The sequence below is a fragment of the Anabrus simplex genome, chromosome 1 (assembly GCF_040414725.1).
Source record: "Anabrus simplex isolate iqAnaSimp1 chromosome 1, ASM4041472v1, whole genome shotgun sequence".
NCBI classification, from domain to species: domain Eukaryota; kingdom Metazoa; phylum Arthropoda; class Insecta; order Orthoptera; family Tettigoniidae; genus Anabrus; species Anabrus simplex.
Genome location: NC_090265.1, coordinates 1,479,387,895 through 1,479,411,071, shown reverse-complemented (window position 1 = coordinate 1,479,411,071; position 23,177 = coordinate 1,479,387,895). Strand labels below are relative to the sequence as shown.

Here is a 23,177-nt window from a genome sequence, read left to right as displayed (position 1 = left end):
TAAATACATTAGTTATAGGGATCTGAAAAATATCGATCTACAACAACTCCAAAATGATGCGTACAGTTTACCTTGGGAAGATATAAAGCAGGTGCAGGACACAGACATGAAAGTGAGAAGATTTAACTCTCTACTCATAGGACTATATGACAAACATGCTCCAGTTAGGCAAGCTAGAGTCACTCGCTCGCCTGCACCTTGGTTAACAAACGATATAAAAGCAACAATGGCTCGCCGTGACGCAATGTTCCGCCGATACAAGGAAACAAATAATGAATTAGATTTCGAACAATATCGTCTTTTACGTAGCAGAACAAAGCAATTAATTCGCAATAGCAAATTTAATCACATTAAAAATGTAACACGGAATTTAAATGCACGTGAAACCTGGAACGAACTTCGAGCTATGGGTGTTGGAAAATGCAAAGAGCCACATATGCCAACTATATCTCTCGATACACTTAACTCTCACTTCGTAACTAACCCAATAAAAGAATCTCAACCTCAAAATCATATCAATCTAAATAAAATAATCAGTGACCTTACAGAAAACGAAAATAATTTCTCTTTTCACTCTGTCAGTGTAAATGATGTAAAGCGTATTTTAAATTCAGTTAAGTCACAAGCTAAAGGAGCAGATAACATCCCAATAGGCTTTATAAAAAACATTATTGGCGCGGTCCTACCAATTATTACCCACATTGTAAACCATTGTCTCACCACCGGGACGTTTCCAACTGCATGGAAGGATGCTCTAGTAACCCCAATATTAAAGCATACCGGTACCACAGCAAATGCGCCATCTGATTACCGGCCTATTTCGATTCTTCCCCCTCTCTCGAAAGTTCTTGAACGAGTTGTACACGAGCAGCTAGTAGAATTCTTAACCAGGCATTCTCTTTTTGACCCATTGCAATCTGGCTTCAGAAAGGGACACAGTACTACGACTGGACTTCTTCGGGTAACAGATGACATAAGACTAGCAATGGACAAACGGCAGGTGACGATACTGACACTCCTTGACTTTAGTAGTGCTTTCGACACGGTAAATATAGACATACTATTATCCAAGCTACGCTCTCTGCATATCGGCCCGATAGCCCTTAATTTTTTTAAGTCGTACCTTACAAATCGTCGCCAGTGCGTAGTGGTAAACAATCAAAGATCCCAATGGGCTGTAAAATCATCCGGTGTCCCTCAAGGGTCTGTTCTAGGGCCCTTACTGTTCGTCTTGCATATTAATGACATATCTTCCACACTTCAGTATTGCAACTACCACTTATATGCTGATGATATGCAGATATACAAACACACCACTACAAACAATTTACATGAAACAGTTCAGCACATTAATTCGGATATTGAAAGGCTTACCGCCTATGCTAAAAACAACCACTTACTCCTAAATCCTCGTAAAACACAAAGTATTATCATAGGAAACTCTAAATTATTACATGTAATAAGCAATATCAATCCTCCTCCAATCATAATCAATGACATTGCTGTACCGTACCTTAAAAATGTAACTAATCTTGGAATCTCCATCAATGAGAATCTGACCTGGAATGAACACGTAACAAATGTATGTAGAAAGGTTCATGCAGCTCTATATCCCCTGAAACGTCACAAGAATTCTTTTCCTCAAAAACTTAAATTAAAATTAATCCAAGCACTACTATTCCCAATTTTAGACTACTGTGATACAGTACTAGTCAATCTAAATGCTGAACAAGCTTTGAGACTTCAGCGAGCACAAAACTCATGCATACGATATGCCTTCCAACTGCGACATGACACTCATGTTACACCATATTTCAAAACATTGGAATGGCTACGCATAAATGAACGAAGGAATTATCACCTAATGACACTTGTTTACCAAGTGCTCTCGACGAACACTCCTACTTACCTCTCTTGTAATTTTCGTTTCCTTTCCTCATTCCATGAAATTAGTACCCGTTCTGGTTCCTTACTTGAAATTCCACTAAGTCGAACCAATTCCTACAATCAATCCTTTTTAGTTACCGCATCGAGACTCTGGAATACACTGCCAATGGACATTCGGCACCTTACTTCCTCTCATAAATTCAAATCTGCCTGCAGAAAGTTTTTCCTGGTAACATAAAACTGAGTTGTGTGAGTCATTGTGTGTATGTTGTGTGAATGGGTTTTCTTCATTTACTATTATTATTATTATTATTATTATTATTATTATTATTATTATTATTATTAATATTGTTATTATTATTAATATTATTATTATTAGTAATTATCACATTAATTGCTGTACTGATATGTAGGCCTAACTTACCGGTAGTCTTAGAATTATCTGTTTGTAGTATTACTTCTTTTTAGAATTTCTATGTCTTACTTTTATGTTTACATTTTTAAATTCTGTTTATAGTGGTTAAGTGTAAGAGAGGGCTGTGAGCCCTAACTTCGCCACAAATGTAAGTCAGGAATAAATAAATAAATAAATAAAATAAATTATTTTCATATGGCACTAATCGAAAGTTCGAGAAAATATGTGAAAAATAGTCACATTCAGTCCTATCAATTACCGAATATCTGAGTGGAATAGTATTTCAAATAGTTCACAATCATAATCAATAATAATAATAATAATAATAATAATAATAATAATAATAATAATAATAATAATAATAATAATAATAATAATAATTATCATCATCGTATGACCTCAGCTACCGTGTGCAGACATTTCAATTTGACACCATCTGGCTGTCTGCTTGTCAATTTCGATGTTCCGTTTTACTCTAGGCCTACTAGATGGCAGACCGAGTAAACTGAAACTCTCTTGGGCATCTACCGCTGAGATTTAATGAATTTTGTCGGGTAAACACCAAATGTGTCACCAGAGATCTTTTACATGCCGACATCGTACGACATGGAGTGTCTAATGGACTTTTTTCCGCCCTTCAAAAATCCGACTACCTCTGCCGGGTCTGAACCCGCTATCTTGGGATCTGGAGGCCGACACCCTACCAACTGATCCACAGAGGCTAATTGTATACGAGATATGCGTCTCAAAATTAATGAAATTGTCATAAATTGAAAGTTCAGTTTATCACGCACAATTTCCTAGTAGGCTTGTCACTGTAAATGATCACAACAGAGTTCAAATATATGAGAAATTAACAAAGTCCATAATATTGTCGAATGGTAAATTAAACACTGGTATTCTCAATTCTACCTAGATACACAGTCTGTATTGCAAGATCACTTGTTCAAGAAATTCGTAAATCTTATACGACGAAAACTCAGTTTAATAGAACTTTATAACATCTCACACGTCCACGACGCGGTTGCAGTTTCACTTACTATGATCTCGCACAAATTCAAAGTTCTACAATATGACTTTCACATCTCTCGCGAAGCACGACGGAGCAGTATGACACCTAGTCATGATCTAGTTGTAGATTTCAACTGACTGTACCCTTGAGTCGTTAACCTATTTATATTCTGCTGGAAGCGAGCTCACTAGGTCAGGCGACAGATGGCTGGTTATGCATTCCAAACTTCTACTCATCACATCTTTTGAACTACTAGGCGGATTGAACTCAAATGTTCAACATTGTGCATTTGAAATGTGGGCTACATGTTGGTGTTTGTCTCGTTTTTATCGGTCAAGTCATTTAGAAGTTATAAAACTTATTTCTAGACGTTTCCACGGGGAGGTGAGTTACATGTGGCGCTGATGTCACTCGACCTTGTTCCCCTATCTTGCCGTCTCCCTCACGGAGCAGTAGAGATGAGAACGTTCCTTCGTACAGCTGTTTCAGATGTCACAACTCAGCTGTTCCTTCATGATTAAAGATTTTATAATACTGATGTGCTAGGGCCTATGTCTTCCTGGTATAATACGTTATATGGATTTACTTTATCAATTTTCTAATGATAATATCGCACTATTTCAATCATTTGCTTCTCTGGTTAATACTATCTTTTCGCCGTCTTTAATATGGCTGGTCTCCAAATCTTCTTACGTATTTTAAATGAAAATAACGCGCTTTATGATGATGGTATGCTGATATTTTGTTTGGTCAACTTGCTTCCTAATTACGATACGTCTGCTCACTACGCTAGTCTATCATTTGTGTTTTTTCTACAGTGTCGGTTGTTTAACAATTCGAATCCCTGTTTTGTCTTTTTCACTGCCATCATGATTATATATATTTCGACACTGCGTTAACCTGGGTAATTGTGTTTACTCTAACTCGACTAAATTTCACTTCCGGAATAGTGGAATGGCACACAATTTTAGATTTCATTTACCCCAAAAAAAAAGTAATCTAAGGTGTTTAGATCGGGGCTTCTTGCCAGCCAGCCGATAGGACCCAAACACCCTATCCATTGGTGAGGATAGGTAGCATCCAGATGGTTGCGCAATGCGCTAGTAATGTGCAGGGGTGCTCCATTATGTTGGAACCACATGTACCATCATGTATGGAGTGGAACATCCTCTAGTAGTAGTGGTAGAGTGCCTTCCAGAAACTGTAGATAGGATACGCCAGTCAGTCTATGAGTTAATACCGTAGGTCCTATGATAACGTGTCACAACATTCCTGTTCAAACATTAGTGGAAAAACAAACATAGTGGTGGGAACGTCTGGGGATTGTTCGACTACACATATACATTGTGAAAATTGAAGTTGCCACTCCTTGTAAATGAGGCCTCATCTGTAAACAAAATATGATCCACTAAATCTTCTGGTTGACGCTGGACCCATTCACTGAAGGTTGGCGTATGCACGGTGTATAATCTGTCTCTGATAGGTGTTGAACACACTGTAGATGGCATGAATGCTGCCGATCTTTCCATAATGTTCACAGGATGGTCCAATGGAACATTCTTACCATTGCCGTGATTTGGCAAATACAGTAATTTTGCTGGAGCTCTTTGTAGCAAGTTCTAATATGCTGTCCTCTGCACAAAGATCATGTCTAGGCCCACCAGCATCACGCCTGGGCATGACAATTTTTTGTGTCAGCTATTCTCCGTATAGCTGCTACAAGACAACCTCTTACAAGAAGAGACGAGAATGAAGTGAAGCTATTGATCTAGCGAGGTCAGACTATGGGCTAGGATAGACAACCTCTCAATGCAAGATACAACAACGCAGTGAAGCTATTGACCTTGAGAGGTCACACTGCAGAATATGCTAGAAAACCTCTCAGAGGAAGAGGTGAGAATGAAATGTTATTGACCTACAGATGTCAAACTTTGGACTAGGCGAGACAACTTCTTGGAGGGCTGGTATGTACATATAGTTCACCTTCAATGTGGGAGCGTGTGAAAAGTGCTGTGTCACCTCGGGAAGAGTATATGAATTTACTTTCCCAAAAATGTTGCAAATTTTGGGCTGGGAGGACTTAGGAGTGAGGGGACGTGCTGCTTGACTAAGCAGTATGTTATTACAAGTGATGAGATTCATTTTTCGTCCGTATTGAAAGTGTCATACGATGTATATAGGAAAATATTTAATATTTATTTCCATCTATTCGATACAATACAAGTTAAAACATTTTTTAAATGTGAGACATGTTTCGCCTCTTACTGTGAGGCATCTTCAGTCACTATCAAAACATTATTTTTGTCAGGCATCAGGTTAAAATTATTCTAAAATGTGTTTGGTGATGATTATAGGTGAGATAAAAATTTTACAGTTATTGTAAAAATGTTCATGAATGACTAAAAATCTTATATAATGATAAACCCATGTGCAGTACACTTGATGAATATGCCGTCATTTGATGGTACAATAGCATAGATGACAGCTTGAAGCCTTAGTCAATACTAGATATCTAACACATAGTGGAAGGCATATAAAAAAAACATTTCAGTGAGGATATACAATACATTCAAATGATATTTAAAAAGTAGTAGATTCTTAGGTAGTACACTTAAAGATGGAGGTGTCATATAATTATAAGTGACAGTTGATGGCTTAAAGCCGTAGTCAATGTTTGAAGTATAAGTAAAATAACATGCTAATATATATAGTGAATAAATATGAAATAAAGTACATTGTAGAATATGAAATGTAAAGGAAAAACATTCCAGTTTTCTGGGCAAATATTGTTTAACATTAGCGTATATTTGCCCATGATGTTTAATGGTCAACAGTTCATAGGTTATATGTAGATTTGTTCAGCGAGATTGTGTTGATAGAAGTTTATAGTTAGTTTAAATTTATTTTAAGTCATCCAAGTAAGTTTGTAGAGAAGATGATGAGCTGTTATTCTCTATGTTGGTTTGATTTTGATGCGAAGGTTGAATGGCTGTAGCTTTCTTCTTCTGATGACAATATATTTTCAAAATATTGATAGTGGAAATTTATATTATTGAAGATATTGTGGAAGTTTGATGGGGCTGTTGAATTGTTGTTGTGATTGGTTGGTCTGAAATGAAGAAAAACTGTAGTTAGTTTTTATGAGAATGAAAAGAAAAAATGTGGGAAGGTTATGTCAAAGTGTTGTTGGAGAGAAGATGTTGGTGCTTAAAGATGGCGTTGTTGGCCCGTTTGACTTGTTGTGTGAAGCGTTTTCAGGATACTAGTGATCACTAACGTTTTTACTTCTTGTGTTGTATGTATGCCGTCTGGGTGGAGGGGGATGGGTTGGAGCGGGTGGGGTTGTAGGCTTGTGATTGGCGAATGAGAGGGAGTTGTGTATAGTGGGGGAAGCAGAGGGGCGTGAAGCATTTAATGGCTTAAGATTGGCATGTGGAGGGGAATAACGTAAGTTGGAAGGGGAAGGGGGGTGTGATGTATTTGTTGACGTGGAAGGAGTGTTTATTGACACAGTTTTGAAAATATTTTTAAAAAAATTTTGTCCTGAAAATTTACTTATTGAATAATGTTACTATTTGGTCATATAAAGGGCTTCTATTGTCTATTGGATAATTTAAATTCTTATTAGTATTGAATTTTTGGTCCAAAAATATGTATAAATTTTCAAATTCGGTCATTAGTCTACCTTTTTTTAGTCTTTTTAAAATTTGAAGGTCCTGTTCAATTGTGGTAAAGTTATGCCCAGTTTCTTTCATGTGATTGCTCATTGCTGAGTGTTTATTGTGTTTCTGAGCATTGAAATGCTCGGTGTACCTAGTTATGAAGCTTCTTCCCGTTTGTCCGATGTATGAGCTGAGGCACTCATTACATTTTAATCTATATCTGAGTATTTATTATTTTCAGAATTTATTGTATTGTGGTTGAAGAACATTTTTTGGTTTGAATTTTGAGTTTTAAAAGCTATTTTGATCTCTTGATTTTTTAAGGTGTTGGTTATTTGATGTATGATTGAGTTGGTGTGAATGAGGGTTTTCTGTAAATTTGAAAATCAAACTTATTGGATGTTCTTGTTATTGTGATGTCAAGAAAATTAATTGAGTTTTGGTTTTCATCATCTTTAGTGAATTTGATGCTGTTATCTAGATTATTTAAATAAGTTAATATGTTTTCACTGTTGTTGAGATTTTTGTCAATGATTACTAGCGTGTCATCAACATAGTGTAGCCAAAGATTTAATCCATTGATGTTTTTTATTATTTTGCTGTTTTCGAGGTTATCTATATAAATTTTAGCAAGGATTCCGGATAAATGGTCTCCCATCGCCAGGCCTTCCTGTTTGTATATTTTTACTGTTGAAAGTGAAATAGTTGTTTTGTAAGAAAGTGTAGTACTTTTAAGAATTCTTCTACTTCTATTTTGCTTAAAATGCTGTGTTCTTCATTATTTCTATAGTTTTCTAGCGGGAATGTTTGAATACATATTAGTGACGTCAAAAGAGCACATTATGCGATTAGGTTTTAAGTTGAATTTTTAAAGGGTTTCACATAGTTCTATTGAATTTTTGGGGTGTTTGTCATGGAATTTGAAATGGTTTTTGAGAAATTTTTCGAGGAATTGTGAAGTTTTACATGTCGGGCTATTTTGGCTGTTTATGATCGGTCGAATTGGAACGTCCTTTTTATGTACCTTCGGTAATGATCTGACGGTGGGTAGTTTGGGGGTCATATTAATGAGACTTTGGTATTTATGTTCATTTAATAAAAATGAAGAGTTTTTTAAAGGTGTTTTTAGATTTCGTTGAGTTTTTGTAGTGGGAACCTTTGGGATTATTGTGTAAGTTTCATTAGAGAAGAACTCCTCTGTTTTACAGATGTAATCCTGTTTTTTCATTAAGACTATAGTATTGCCTTTGTCAGCTTTAGTTACTATGATGTTATTAGTGTCCACTTTTTTTTCTTAATTCTTGGATCTGTTTTTGTGAGGTAGAGTTATATTTGTTAGAAATTTCTTTTACAAGGGCAGGTAATATGACCAAATAGTAACATTATTCAATAAAGTAACTTTCAGGACAAATATTTTTTTAAATATTTTCAACACGGTACCAATAAACACTCCTTCCACGTCAACAAATACATCACACCCCCCCTTCCCCTCCCAACTTACGTAATTCCCCTCCACGTGCTAATCTTAAGCCATTAAATGCTTCACACCCCTCTGCTTCCCCCACTATACACAACTCCCTCTCGTTCGCCAATCACAAGCCTACAACCCCGCCCCCTCGCACCTATCCCCCTCCGCCCAGATGGCATACATACAACACAAGAAGTAAAAACGTTAGTGATCACTAGTATCCTGAAAACGCTTCACACAACAAGTCAAAAGGGCCAACAACGCCATAGGTAAGCACCAACATCTTCTCTCCAACAACATTTTGACATAACCTTCCCAAGTTTTTTCTTTTCATTCTCATCAAAACTAACTACAGTTTTTCTTCATTTCAGAACCAACCAATCACAACAACAATTCAACAGCCCCATCAAACTTCCACAATATCTTCAATAATATAAATTTCCACTACCAATGTTTTGAAAATATATTGTCATCAGATGAAGAAAGCAACAGCCATTCAACCTTTGCATCAAAATCATACCAACGTAGAGAATAACAGCTCATCATCATCATCATCTCTACAAACTTACTTGGATGACTTAAAATAAATTTAAACTAACTATAAACTTCATGTCAACACAATCTCGCTGAACAAATCTACATATAACCTATGAACTGTTGACCATTAAACATCACAGGCAAATATACGCTAACGTTAAATAATATTTGCCAAGCAAATTGGAATGTTTTTCCTTTACATTTTATATTCAACAATGTACTTTATTTCATATTTATTCACTATATATTAGCATGTTATTTTACTTATACTTCAAACACTGACTACGGCTTTAAGCCATCAACTGTCACTTATAGTTATACGACACTTCCATCTTTAAGTGTACTACCTAAGAATCTACTACTTTTTAAATATCATTTGAATGTATTGTATATCCTCACAGAAATGTTTTTTTTTAATATGCCTTCCACTATGTGTTAGATATCTAGTATTGACAAAGGCTTCAAGCCATCATCTATGCTATTGTACCATCAAATGACGTCCTATCCATCACGTGTACTACACATGAGTTTATCATTATATTAGATTGTTAGTCATTCATGAACATTTTTACATAACTGTAAAATTTTTATCTCACCTATAATCATCACCAAACACATTTTAGAATAATTTTAACTTGATGCCTGACAAAAATAATAAGGTTTTGATAGTGACTGAAGATGCCTCACAGTAAGAGGCGAAACATGTCTCACATTAAAAAAATGTTTTAACTTAAATGCCAACATCTTGTATTGTATTGAATAGGTGGAAATAAATATTAAATATTTTCCTATATACATCTTATGACACTTTCAATATGGACGAAAAATGAATTTCATCACTTGAAATAATAAAGCCAACCAGGCTAATAAAAACAAATATCAAAACCTTAAAACTAAAATCAGTAAGATCTCAAAAGATACTCAATACATAAAAGAATGTGTAAGATCCAATCTAGTGCCGAAGTGTTTGAAATCAACTCAAAGGAAAAACATTCCGAAACATAAATCTAAAGACATTCAAAAATAAATCAACAACATTTGGCTCAAAAATGAAATAAAACTATTGTATAGAAAGAAATCTTTTTTAAATACACATCTTTATTGTGAACATTTGAATGTCGTGCAATCGTTATCTCCTCTAGAATGGAATTCTTATCAACAACACATTACATATAAAATACAGATTACATTGAACAAAAAACAAGAAACCCTTAACCGTAAATTAACACATTTAAAAGAAGAAAAAGAAAAATCGCTAAACCAGAACAGTAGTATAAAAATATCCCCCTCCCCTTGGAACAATGTTCCAACTACAATTAATCTATCTGACATCACCTTCTCAGATAAAGAAACACAATTGTTCAACCAAGGCCTAAAACATAATTGGCCCAACCCACATAAAGCAGAAGATATAATCACCACAATAGCCAAAGCTGAAGCAAACATAAATAAACAAATTCCAACAGACAAACAGAACGATGTAAAATACAAAATTAAAAAGAAATTACCTGCCCTTGTAAAAGAAATTTCTAACAAAAATAACTCTACCTCACAAAAACAGATCCAAGAATTATGAAAAAAAGTGGACACTAACAACATCATAGTAACTAAAGCCGACAAAGGCAATGTAAAAACAGGATTACATCCGTAAAACAGAGGAGTTCTTCTCTAATGAAACTTACACAATAATCCCAAAGAATCCCACTACAAAAACTCAATGTAATCTAAAAACACTTTTAAAAAACTCTTCATTTTTATTTAATGATCATGAATACCAAAGTCTCATTAACATGAACCCCAAACTACCCACCGTCAGATCATTACCGAAGGTACATAAAAACGACGTTCCCATTCAACTGATCATAAACAGCCAAAATAGCCTGACATGTAAAACTTCACAATTCCTCCAAAAATTTCTCAAAAAACATTTCAAATTCCATAACGAACACCCCAAAAATTCAATAGAACTATGTGAAACCCTTTAAAAATTCAACTTAAAACCTAATCACATAATGTGCTCTTTCGACGGCACTAATATGTATTCAAACATTCCCGCTAAAAAAACTATAGAAATAATAAAGAACACAGCATTTTAAGCAAAATAGAAGTAGAAGAATTCTTAAAAGTACTAAACTTTGTCTTACAAAACAACTATTTCACTTTCAACAATAAAATATACAAACAGGAAGGCCTGGCCATGGGAGACCATTTATCCGGAATCCTTGCTGAAATTTATATAGATAACCTCGAAAACAGCAAAATAATAAAAATCATCAATGGATTAAATCTTTGGCTATGCTATGTTGATGACACGCTTGTAATAATTGATAAAAATCTCAACAACAGTGAAAACATATTAACTTATTTAAATAATCTAGATAACAGCATCAAATTCACTAAAGAAGACAAAAACCAAAACTCAATTAATTTTCTTGACATTACAATAACAAGAACTTCCAATAACTTTGATTTTCAAATTTACAGAAAACCCTCATTCACACCTATAACTATTAAACAAAGTTCCCTATATCCACAATCACACAAACAGTCCTCATTTTACAGTATGGTGTACAGAGCTCAAAAATTCCCCTTTCAACCACCAATCTTAAAAAAGAAATAAATACAATAAAAGAAATAGCCACTTTTAATGGATACAACCCCTCCATCATAGACAAACTAATTCATAAGGTTAAATTGTAAAACTATCCACAAACCTCTCCCCAATAAAAAATGAAAAATCAAAGTACACAACCTTAACATACACCAACCCAATTTTACATCAAATAACCAACCTTAAAAAATCAAGAGATCAAAATAGCTTTTAAAACTCAAAATTCAAACCAAAAAATGTTCTTTAACCACAATACAATAAATTCTGAAAATAATAAATACTCAGGCTCCGGTATTTATAGATTAAAATGTAATGAGTGCCTCAGCTCATACATCGGACAAACAGGAAGAAGCTTCATAACTAGGTTCACCGAGCATTTCAATGCTCAGAAACACAATAAACACTCAGCAATGAGCAATCACATGAAAGAAACTGGGCATAACTTTACCACAATTGAACAGGACCTTCAAATTTTAAAAAGACTAAAAAAAGGTAGACTAATGACCGAATTCGAAAATTTATAACTATTTTTGGACCAAAAATTCAATACTAATAAGAATTTAAATGATCCAATAGACAACAGAAGCCCTTTATATGACCAAATAGTAACATTATTCAATAAAGTAACCTTTCAGGACATTTTTTTTTTTAATATTTTCAAAACGGTATCAATAAACACTCCTTCCATGTCAACAAATACATCACACCCCCCTTCCCCTCCCAACTTACGTAATTCCCCTCCACATGCCAATCTTAAGCCATTAAATGCATCATGCCCCTCCGCTTCCCCCACTATACACAACTCCCTCTCGTTCGCCAATCACAAGCCCACAACCCCACCCGCTCCAACCCATCCCCCTCCACCCAGACGGCATACATACAACACAAGAAGTAAAAACGTTAGTGATCACTAGTATAATGAAAACGCTTCACACAACAAGTCAAACGGGCCAACAACGCCATCTGTAAGCACCAACATCTTCTCTCCAACAACATTTTGACATAACCTTCCCAAATTTTTTCTTTTCATTCTCATCAAAACTAACTACAGTTTTTCTTCATTTCAGAACCAACCAATCACAACAACAATTCAACAGCCCCATCAAACTTCCACAATATCTTCACTAATATAAATTTCCACTATCAATGTTTTGAAAATATACTGTCATCAGATGAAGAAAGCAACAGCCATTCAACCTTCGCGTCAAAATCATACCAACGTAGAGAATAACAGCTCATCATCATCTCTACAAACTTACTTGGATGACTTAAAATAAATTTAAACTAACTATAAACTTCATGTCAACACAATCTCGCTGAACAAATCTACATATAACCTATGAACTGTTGACCATTAAACATCACAGGCTAATATACGCTAACGTTAAATAATATTTGCCCAGCAAACTGGAATGTTTTTCCTTTACATTTTATATTCAACAATGTACTTTATTTCATTCTTATTCACTATATATATTAGCATGTTATTTTACTTATACTTCAAACTGACTACGGCTTTAAGCCATCAACTGTCACTTATAATTATACAACACCTCCATCTTTAAGTGTACTACCTAAGAATCTACTACTTTTTAAATATCATTTGAATGTATTGTATATCCTCACTGAAATGTTTTTTTTTTATATGCCTTCCACTATGTGTTAGATATCTAGTATTGACTAAGGCTTCAAGCCATCATCTATGCTATTGTACCATCAAATGACATCCTATTCATGAAGTGTACTACACATGGGTTTATCATTATATAAGATTTTTAGTCATTCATGAACATTTTTACAATAACTGTAAAATTTTTATCTCACCTATAATCATCACCAAACACATTTTAGAATAATTTTAACCTGATGCCTCACAAAAATAATGTTTTGATAGTGACTGAAGGTGCCTCACAGTAAGAGGCGAAACATGTCTCACATTTAAAAAATGTTTAAACTTAAATGCCAACATCTTGTATTGTATTGTATTGTATTGTATTGTATTGTATTGTATTGAATAGGTGGAAATTAATATTAAATATATTCCTATATACATCTTAAGCAGTATGTTCCGAGCTGTTAGTAGAGAGATGGCGTGGAATGACATTAGCAGACAAATATGCCTGAACTGAGTATTTTGAAGTATGAAAAATCATAATATGAAGACAAACATTGGAATTTAAAATGGCAGATTGGGACGGACAAATATACATTTTTTATAAGAAGAGGAATTAGGGATTGGAGTAATTTACCAATGGAAGATGTTCAATAAATTTTCAAATTCTTTGAAATAATTTATGAAAACAATAGGAGAACAGCTGATAGAAAATCTGCCACCTGGGGACAGCCCTAATGCTGATCTGATAATGACTGATTGATATTAATGTAAGAAAGATCATAAAATGAAGATAAAGTGGGAATTCAAGAGGACAAATTGGGGCAAATAGTCATTTATAAGAGGAGGAATTAGGGACTGGAATAATTTATCAAGGGAGATGTTTGATAAATTTTCAGCTTCTTTGAAATCATTTGAGAAAAGACTAGGTGAACAACTGACAGGTAATCTACCATCCAGGCAACAGTCCTATATGCAGATCAATGGCGGGTTATTGATCATAATTCAACGTGGAGACCTTCTTCGTGGAAATCGTTCGGCATACATCTCCGCAGCTGCACAAGCATTTTGTCATAATTTCCAGTAAATTAATATGGTGTCCGAATATACCCTAGAGATGAACTGTGCTATGGCTAAGCAGAATAGGTTCACTAGCTACATACGAGTCATGTTCGGGTTGTAAACATTACACCACAAGTTGTTCCTCCCTTCGCAATCAGGCTGCTGACCATATGCAGGGTTTGCTTTATCATAGCTGTGTTGCCACCTGTTCTTCGCAACCGTTCGAGTTGCTTATTTTTTACCGCTAAATGACATCAAGATACAGGACAAATAACCAATAAGCATTTGTTCTGACACTTATCCCTAGGTATCTGTACACTCCATCATCTTGTATTTTGAGCCACTAAACCCTTTACGTTACCAATTTCATTGTGATATTGTAGCATAATGGTGCAAGCTACAGAGCTGAAACTTGCGACACTGTTATCTGAGAGCTATTACTAGTGTTAATTTGGTGCATCAGTTAACTTCCATCCTGTATAGTCAGAGGAAAGAAATACTGTATGCAACACAAGGATTTCATAACAATAAAGCAAGTAAGGTACTAAGGTACTAACTGATACAATAACTACACTACAATTCTACTTAGGCGTATCCTAATCATAAAATAATAGGAATAACAGGCAAACTGAGACAGAAATGTGAGACACTAAATATGTAAATATAGACACAGATTATTATTATTATGAATAAAACTCCATCTGTTTCATTACTCTAATTTATTTCAGTATGACCCCCCCCCCCCCCACACACACACACACACAATTCTAACCAGATGTGAAAGGCCACACTTACTAATTACTGCCTATTTACAAATTTCTCTGCTGTACACACACCAGGGAGTCCCGGCTGGCTGGAATTACCTGGGGACGGTTATAATCCTTACTTTCACTTTCCCAAGTCCAATCAGCTCGTACAGCAGCTGTGTGTAGACCATTGGATTTGAACACAGTGCCACTGGCTACACAACACACGATGACTGTTCATTGGTTCGATTCCACAGACAGTCCAGTAATTCACAGTCACATGCAGTGAACTACTAAACAATTCAACCGTACTCAACAGCAGAACAATTCTCACAACAGCGAACATCAACACAGGTTCTCGTGATAGTGGCTTTCCTTGCTGGTTCACGGCAATCCTCAGTCCACAGAAATAAACAAGCACACTGTTCACACTGTTATATCAGGTTATACACGTTTTCCATTCTGTCAACTCCTACTACACACTGGTCTCTCCGACACCACAAAACAGTTGTTTTATGACAATTGGTAACTATCAATACGGAAAAATGAAATTTATAAATCAAGACCACAAAACAGCTCAATCACAGGGGTCTTGTCTTTATACCTCGATGTTGGGCCACTAGAACATTCAGGGTTCGGCTGGAGATCAAACCTTCCTGTCGTATCTTCCAGAAATTGCATGGAGAAACTAGATGAAGGGAACAATAGAGGAAGGGCCGTGGCGTATCCTTGGGCAGTCTGGGAAGTTCCCCGAGTTAGCTTAGTCATCCCCTTTCAGGTAATATCAAAGGGGCTGCGACAAGGCTGACGGTCGCTTGAGCACATATCATCATCATCATCATCATCATCATCATCATCATCATCATCACATGAAAAAGGAAATGAAAACTGCCTTTAAATGTTGAAATATCGAAAAGACTACACAATAATAAAATAAGTACAATACTACATATGTCTACTGTAGGACATGCTGTTGAAAATGTTGTCTAATCGTGGTGATAAATTAGTTAATACCTATTAAAATTTACTTTTGTGTATATGTGATCCATTTAGTGCAATAAATATTGTTCAGTGTTTGTTAGTAGTTTCCATTCCATGGCACTACAGCCCTGACGGGCTTTGGCTTACCAAGCGACCGCTGCTCAGCCTAAAGGCCCGCAGATTACGAGGTGGTGTGTGGTCAGCACGACGAATCCTCTCGGCCGTTATGCTTGGCTTTCTGGACTGGGGCTGCTATCTCACGATCATATAGTTTCTCAATTGTAATCATGTACGCTGAGTGGACCTCAAACCAGCCCTCAGATCTAGGTAAAAATTCCTGATCTGGCTGGCAATTGAACCCGGAGTCTCCGGGTAAGAGGCAGGCACACTACCTCTGCACCACGGGGCTGGCGTTTGTTGGTAGTGTTCAATATTAATAATATTTATTTAAATTTTACGAGGGCTGTAAATAAACAAGTGGCAATGTTACATAAACTAACAAGAACAATTGCATTATTTTTCTTCAATGTAGTCACCCACAAAGTCTATCACCTTTTGCCAAATGTTGGGAAGCCATTGGAGACCACTGACAAGGCATTTTCTGTTGATGACAGCAACGGAGCGCCCTACTGCGCAGAGAACAGATGCCACGTCAGGAAATCTGTGGCCTCGGAGAGGGTCCTTCAACTTCGGAAACAGGGCGAAGTCACGACGACTCATGTCTGATGAGTACCGGAGGGTGTTCAAAGACCTCCCAATGCCACCATTACAATAAGAGCTTGACACTGTTTGTGACATGACAACATGCATTTCATGCAACACGATAGGGCTCTCGCAATAAATGTGGACGGTTGCACCGCACTGCCAGACGCAGATGTCGCTCCAGAAATCTGCAATAGTAGTCACTGTTAACAGCTTTCCCTCAGGCACAGCATGCATACGAATGACACCCTTGTAGTTGTATGCCACAATCGGTATAAGCTTCCCCCACTGAGTTCCTGTTGAAATTTATGTGGACGTGGCGAACCTGGGTAACGCCATTCATTCGACTGACGCTTTAATTCAGGCTCATAGGCTCATCCCCACGTCTCATCAATGAAGACAATACGCTGCAGAAATGTGTCTCCTTCGTTGCGGTATCTGTCCAGGTGGATGCCAGCCAGTGCACACCGGTGCCATTTCTGTATATCAGTGAGTTGATGTGGAACCGAACGGGACGCAATTTTCCTCATGTTAAGACATTTCGTCAGTACATGCCACACCGCTTGATGACTGAGACCAACCTCTACAGTAATTCCTCGACAGTCCATTGATGGTCTACGGAAACGAGATCACTCACGATGTCAATTTAATCTTGAGGAATGGAAGGCCGATTTGTGCAGTGCAAATCCGCAGTCTAATTCCGACCCAAACGAAACGCCTTGACCCATCGCGCAACTGTTCTATGCGGTAATGCATTCTCGCCATAGGCTTCATGTAATCCTCGATAACATTCCGATGCATTTTTGCCACAGGCAACCTCGATTTTAATCCATGAATGCCAATCGCCTTTTCAAAATAGGCTTGAGGGCGGTAAAATAGACACTCGTCACTTCAACGCCAAAAAGCAACAATGCTCCCAACTGGATGCCCATCAAATGCACACTAGACATTGATAACAGCCCAAACTGACTACTCCCATATCCTATTTGTGCATGCCCGATCTCCTGCGAGTGTCTGGACTATGTTGCCACTATTTTATATACAACCCTCATACAATGAGCAGTTCCACTGGTGTGTGGTACCTTACATGCTATAGATTAGGTTTACTTCGTTTCAATTTTAGGTTAGGGAAATAGGAAATAATATTCGTTTACTTTTTCTTTGTTAAAATATATATAGTTTTGTTAGTAGAATACTTACAAAGATAGGTTAATATACAGTTTCACCTTCCGCAGCTTTTGCATTCATGCAAGCAATTGACACTGTATTTTGTGTAGCACTTCAAGATCCGTTCCAACTATCACAAAGGTGGTAATGTCATTAAATAAATAACATGATACCCTTATTTCAGAAAATATATGGTATATGGTACTGTTAACAGTTTTTGCTACCGTTAGCAATTATTGCTTCTCTTCATATTCTAATATTGTACTGCTGGCATATGGTTGAGAAAACAAAAGCAATAATTCATCAGTTTATACCTGTAGTTCAGGTCTGTAGCATACTTTGTAGTTTGGACCATCAATCTTTCAGCATTTAAGGGCAGTTTTCATTTCTATTAGCTTGAAGGAAAGAAAATCTGAGTAATAAATACTGTATTTAGTTTTAACTAAATTTCTGTGTTTCAGATGACCTATTGTAATTAGGATAAATCTAAGCATAGTTCAGAATTGTAGTGCAGTTATTTTATTAGAAAATATCTTGCTTAGTTTATTGTTGTGTAAATCTTGTGTAAAAGGGGGGGGGGGAATCTCAAGGAATTAAGTTATAACTACGTTTTTATTGTTTCAGTTAACCTGTTATAATTAGGATAAGCGTACGTGTAGTTTAGAATTGTCCAACTTCTGATGCTACATGGAGCTGCACTTATTGACAATATCACAGGAAAACTGCTTCAATAGTAATGAGAGACACCAACCTTGGGTGAGAAACAAGCATTTTAATATAATACTAGGTAATAACGTCAATCATAACAGAGCATTTCCATTAAAATGATAAGGTGAAGGTGTTTGATAGATGAGTTCCCACACAAAGTGGTTTGATGTTCTATCTATTTATGTTATAACGCATGATGTAAAATGGTTTGAGTTCAACAACTACACAATCTGAACTATGGCAGGACTATAGTAAACATCCAAGATAGCACCCCAGAGTAAAGTTGATCCCATATATTGTTAATAGTGGGGTGGACTGAGAAACGAGTCGTAAAGAACAAAATAACTGCAAGTCACCTCCGTACAGGCCATGAAGGCCCTTGGTGGAGTGGAAGGTAAAGGCTTCCACCATTGTTAACCTCGGCACGTGATGGGGTAGAGTGGTTAGCTCTACGCCCGGCCGCCTTTGCCCCCAGGAATTAACCTGGTACTCATTTTTGGTGTAGGCTGAGTGAACCTCAGGGCCATATGCACCTCCGGAAGTGGAAATCTCGTTTCTTAAATTTTACGACTTCCTGACGGGGATTCGAGCCCATGTCCTTCTGGGCGAGCCGAGCACGCCTTTACCGCCTTGCCCAGGCAGCCCCTAAATAACTGCAAAATACAAAATAAATAACAATTACCTGTGTCAATGTTCCCGTCTTGTCTGAGAAGATATATTCAATCTGTCCCAGTTCCTCATTCAAGGTAGTAGTTCGAGCCTTGGCTGAGGTTCCCGTTTTTTCGTAATACATTTTCTCATCCCAGTTGATAAGAAAACTCTGTGCAAATCGAATAACCTCCACACTGAAACATATGCAAAAACATACAGCCATTAGCTTGTTTAAGGATAAGAGAAAATACCAACATTTTTATCAACAAGAATTTAAGTTGAGGATAATAAAGTTGGTCTAACATTTTAATCAGCTTTTCATTCAGCAACAATAAATTTAGGTTTATTTTACCCTCATACCTAAAATGCTGAAGGAAGATTTCTGAAGAAAGATTTTTTTCTTCTCTTCTAAAGTGCACAATATCAATTATTACATATATTTTTATATCAGATTGTACTTGTTACAAGAAAAATATGTTTGGTGATATGAATATATATCACTTCAGATAAGAAAAAAGAGTGAAAAATTCTACAGTCACTGAAAAACTGTGAGGGGGAAGAAGGAAAGAGCGCTCTTTCTCCAAGGAACAAATTCCTTTAGGGAGCACCAAGTTTTCTAGCATTTTTGTCCGTTTGTGTGATATAAATCCAGAAGATTACCATACATGACTTATCCAAGGATAATAATAATTGTTACTGTTTCATGCAGCCTAAGAGGTTTGGCCACCCCAGCCAACAGCCACATGCACTATACCTCTAATATCCAAAGTTGAGTTCTGACAGTTCTTAGAGGGAGGTCCATTTACTGCCTGCCAGGGTGTGATAAAGGGAGTGGGGGGTATGGTTGCCATGGTCACGAGGGTGGGGCGACTCTGGTTGCCATGGAGAAAAATCTTCTGGCCAACTCATCTTGCTTGGAGTTGCCAAACCTCTCACTTCTGAGTCAGATCTTGCCACAAGGAGTTCAGTAAGAGTGGCATTCTGTTTCTGTTTCTGTTTTGTGGCCATTAGTAAGTATCTAATGATATTTTAAATACTACTTATGTATAATCATTGTATTTCAATATATATTTCGAGGACGATGAATACTCCTCGAGGGAGAGGGAGGCCCAGGACTCATCCACATCATGAAAAAAATACCGCTGGCCGTGGTGTGACAATTCATCACCAAGTAAGAGAAATGATATGTGCCACAAGGGAATTCTCGGAAGAGGAGGCTACGAGTTTATCGGAAAGGAATGTTCCTTAATTCCATTCCAGAGAGTCCAGGAATGCACTGCCAAAGCTCTTAAGAGATAGCAAAAGTACTGTGACAAGAGTTACGATGGAGAAATATAAGAACTCAGAAGAGGGGTCATCTAAACTCTCTACACCTGGAAAGAAGCGGCCTAGAACTTCCAGAGTTACAAAGCTGGATCCGTTTAAAGAGGGTGCTATTCGCCATCACATATATTCCTGCTACTCCAGGAGGGAACATCCAACAATTCAAAAGCTGCTATTTACACTTCCGAACGACTTATTTAAAGGCAGTTATTCTTCCTTATTGAAAGTGGCTCACAACCTTGGTTTTGAATATAAAACTATTAACAGTAGGAAGCTGCTGTTGGAAAGAGGTGACGTAGTAGCTCTAAGGAGTACGTTCCTGCAGAAGATTCGAAGGCGGGATCTAATGTCCATTGAGTGGCTAGATGATACATGGGTCAATGCTGATCATACCAGAAATAAGGAATGGACCGATGACTCTCTCAAGGGAATGATCGCAGGACCAAGTGGACGAGAAGGACGACTGATTGTCTGCCACGCAGGATCAGCGGATGGATTTGTGACTGACGCATTACTGATCCTCAGATCCCACAAGACGGGAGAATACCACGAAGAGATAGACCACAAAAGATTCCGTAAGTGATTTGAGGAACAGCTACTCCCAAACATCAAACCGAACAGCGTGATAGTGATGGACAGTGCTCCTTACTGCAGTGTTCAGCTTGATAAGGCTCCAACAAACGCTAGTCGGAAGGATGAAATGATAGACTGGTTAGTTTGTCATGGAATCAAAGCAAACAAGGAAATGACAAAGGGAATTCTTCTTGGCCTCATCAGGGAAAAGAAATCTAGAATACCAGTGTATCACATTGACGAAATTGCCAAAGAGCAGGGCCATGACGACATAAGGCTGCCCCCCGTACCACTGCCATTTTAACCCTATCAAACTTATGGTCTCAAGTTTAGGGTTATGTTGCAGTAAACAACAACAAGCGATTCACCCTGGCAGAGGTCGAAAGACTTACGTCTGAGGGATTCAATCGAATAATTGCCGAAGACTGGAAAAACGCAGTTTCACACGTGGGGAATGAAATTAAGACTACTATAGAAAAGGAGATGACTTTGGATTACGAGGTGGATGAACTTATAATATGGCTGGAAGGTTCCTCCAGTTCTAGCTCCTATTCAAGCACTGACAGCAGCAGCAGCATGTTACCCAGCTGTCGTCGTATGTACGTACGGTGCTGAAATAATATAGTTATAGAGATAGTAAATATATAGCTTAAGCAAACAAGTGGTAGAAGAAGAAGCACAATAAATAATAATAATAAATAATAAATCTGAGTATGAACTGACTCAATATGAATACTTTTACCAAAGGAGGAAAGCAATTAGAAAATTTTAAGTGACAAAAGAACTAATAATTTGAAACTAGAGAAAGATGTTGTTGAAGGATATTTTAGGAACAGATTTGAAACTCCTAATGATTGCATGAGAGACTCCTATATTGATTATACGAATGAAACCTTAGATGATACAATTTCAGTATCTCAAGAGTTAGTTTTCTCTATTATCAAGAGCATAGCAATTGACACTAGCCCAGGTCCGGATAAAGTTTTATTGAAATCTGTTTATGATCCACTTGCTGCTAATATTTTAGCCACCGGGCGAGTTGGCCGTGCGCGTCGAGGCGCGCGGCTGTGAGCTTGCATCCGGGAGATAGTAGGTTCGAATCCCACTATCGGCAGCCCTGAAAATGGTTTTCCGTGGTTTCCCATTTTCACACCAGGCAAATGCTGGGGCTGTACCTTAATTAAGGCCACGGCCGCTTCCTTCCAACTCCTAGGCCTTTTCTATCCCATCGTCGCCATAAGACCTATCTGTGTCGGCGCGACGTAAAGCCCCTAGCAAAAAAAAAAAAAAAAAATTTTAGCCCATATCATCAGAAGAATATTTGAAAGTGGGTTCATTCCTGAGGTTCTTAAGGCAGCGAGGACTGTTCTTATACATAAAGGCGGTGAAGAGAATGATCTCTCCAAATGGAGACCGATTAGTATTTGCTCCATTATTCGGTGCATATTAAGTAAGATCCTTTATAAAATTGTAAGGGAATACATCCCTTTGAACCAGTTCCAAAGAGGTTTTGTCATGACCCCTGGCTCTTTCATTAACGTGAATATTGTTGATGGCATTTTACGAACAGCTGTAATGAAAAAGATTTCGGGCTGCGTAGTATTCCTCGACATCAGCAAAGCGTTGGATAGTATTGGACACGATCACTTAAAGGCGACAATAGAGAACTCTATACTACCCAGATCCATTAAGAAGTTACTAGTCAACCTTCTCACAGAAAACACAACACAAGTTCAAACTGCTCGTGGTCATACAGATAAGATAAACATCAAATGTGGAGTGATGCGAGGAGATCCCATTTCACCTTTCTTATTTAACTGGGGTATAAACCACATCCTTGATAAACTCACAGACATCAAAGTATCAGAAATGTATAGTTTTCAATTGAGCCCTAACACTGTACCTTTAACATCTCTATGCTTTGCCGACGATCTGGTGATCATAGCTAAAGACCAAGCATCAGCTTCAATCCTAGTCACTTCTGTCATAAATCTGCTTCAAGAAATAGGTTTGCATATAAATGCAGACAAATCAAATGCCATTATTATAGAAAATGGTAA

At 37.1% G+C, this 23,177-nt stretch overlaps 1 protein-coding gene across 4 annotated transcripts in view; it reads right to left on the bottom strand.

Annotated features, from left to right (window-relative positions):
* ATP8B (ATPase phospholipid transporting 8B) overlaps positions 1-23,177 on the bottom strand; it is a 940,482-nt gene that overhangs the window by 242,238 nt on the left and 675,067 nt on the right. For all 4 annotated transcript variants that reach the window (XM_067137969.2, XM_067137971.2, XM_067137970.2 and 1 more), the window contains one exon: positions 19,253-19,415. In XM_067137969.2, the coding sequence (XP_066994070.1) occupies positions 19,253-19,415 (163 nt within the window). The remainder of the gene's footprint in view (positions 1-19,252; positions 19,416-23,177) is intronic.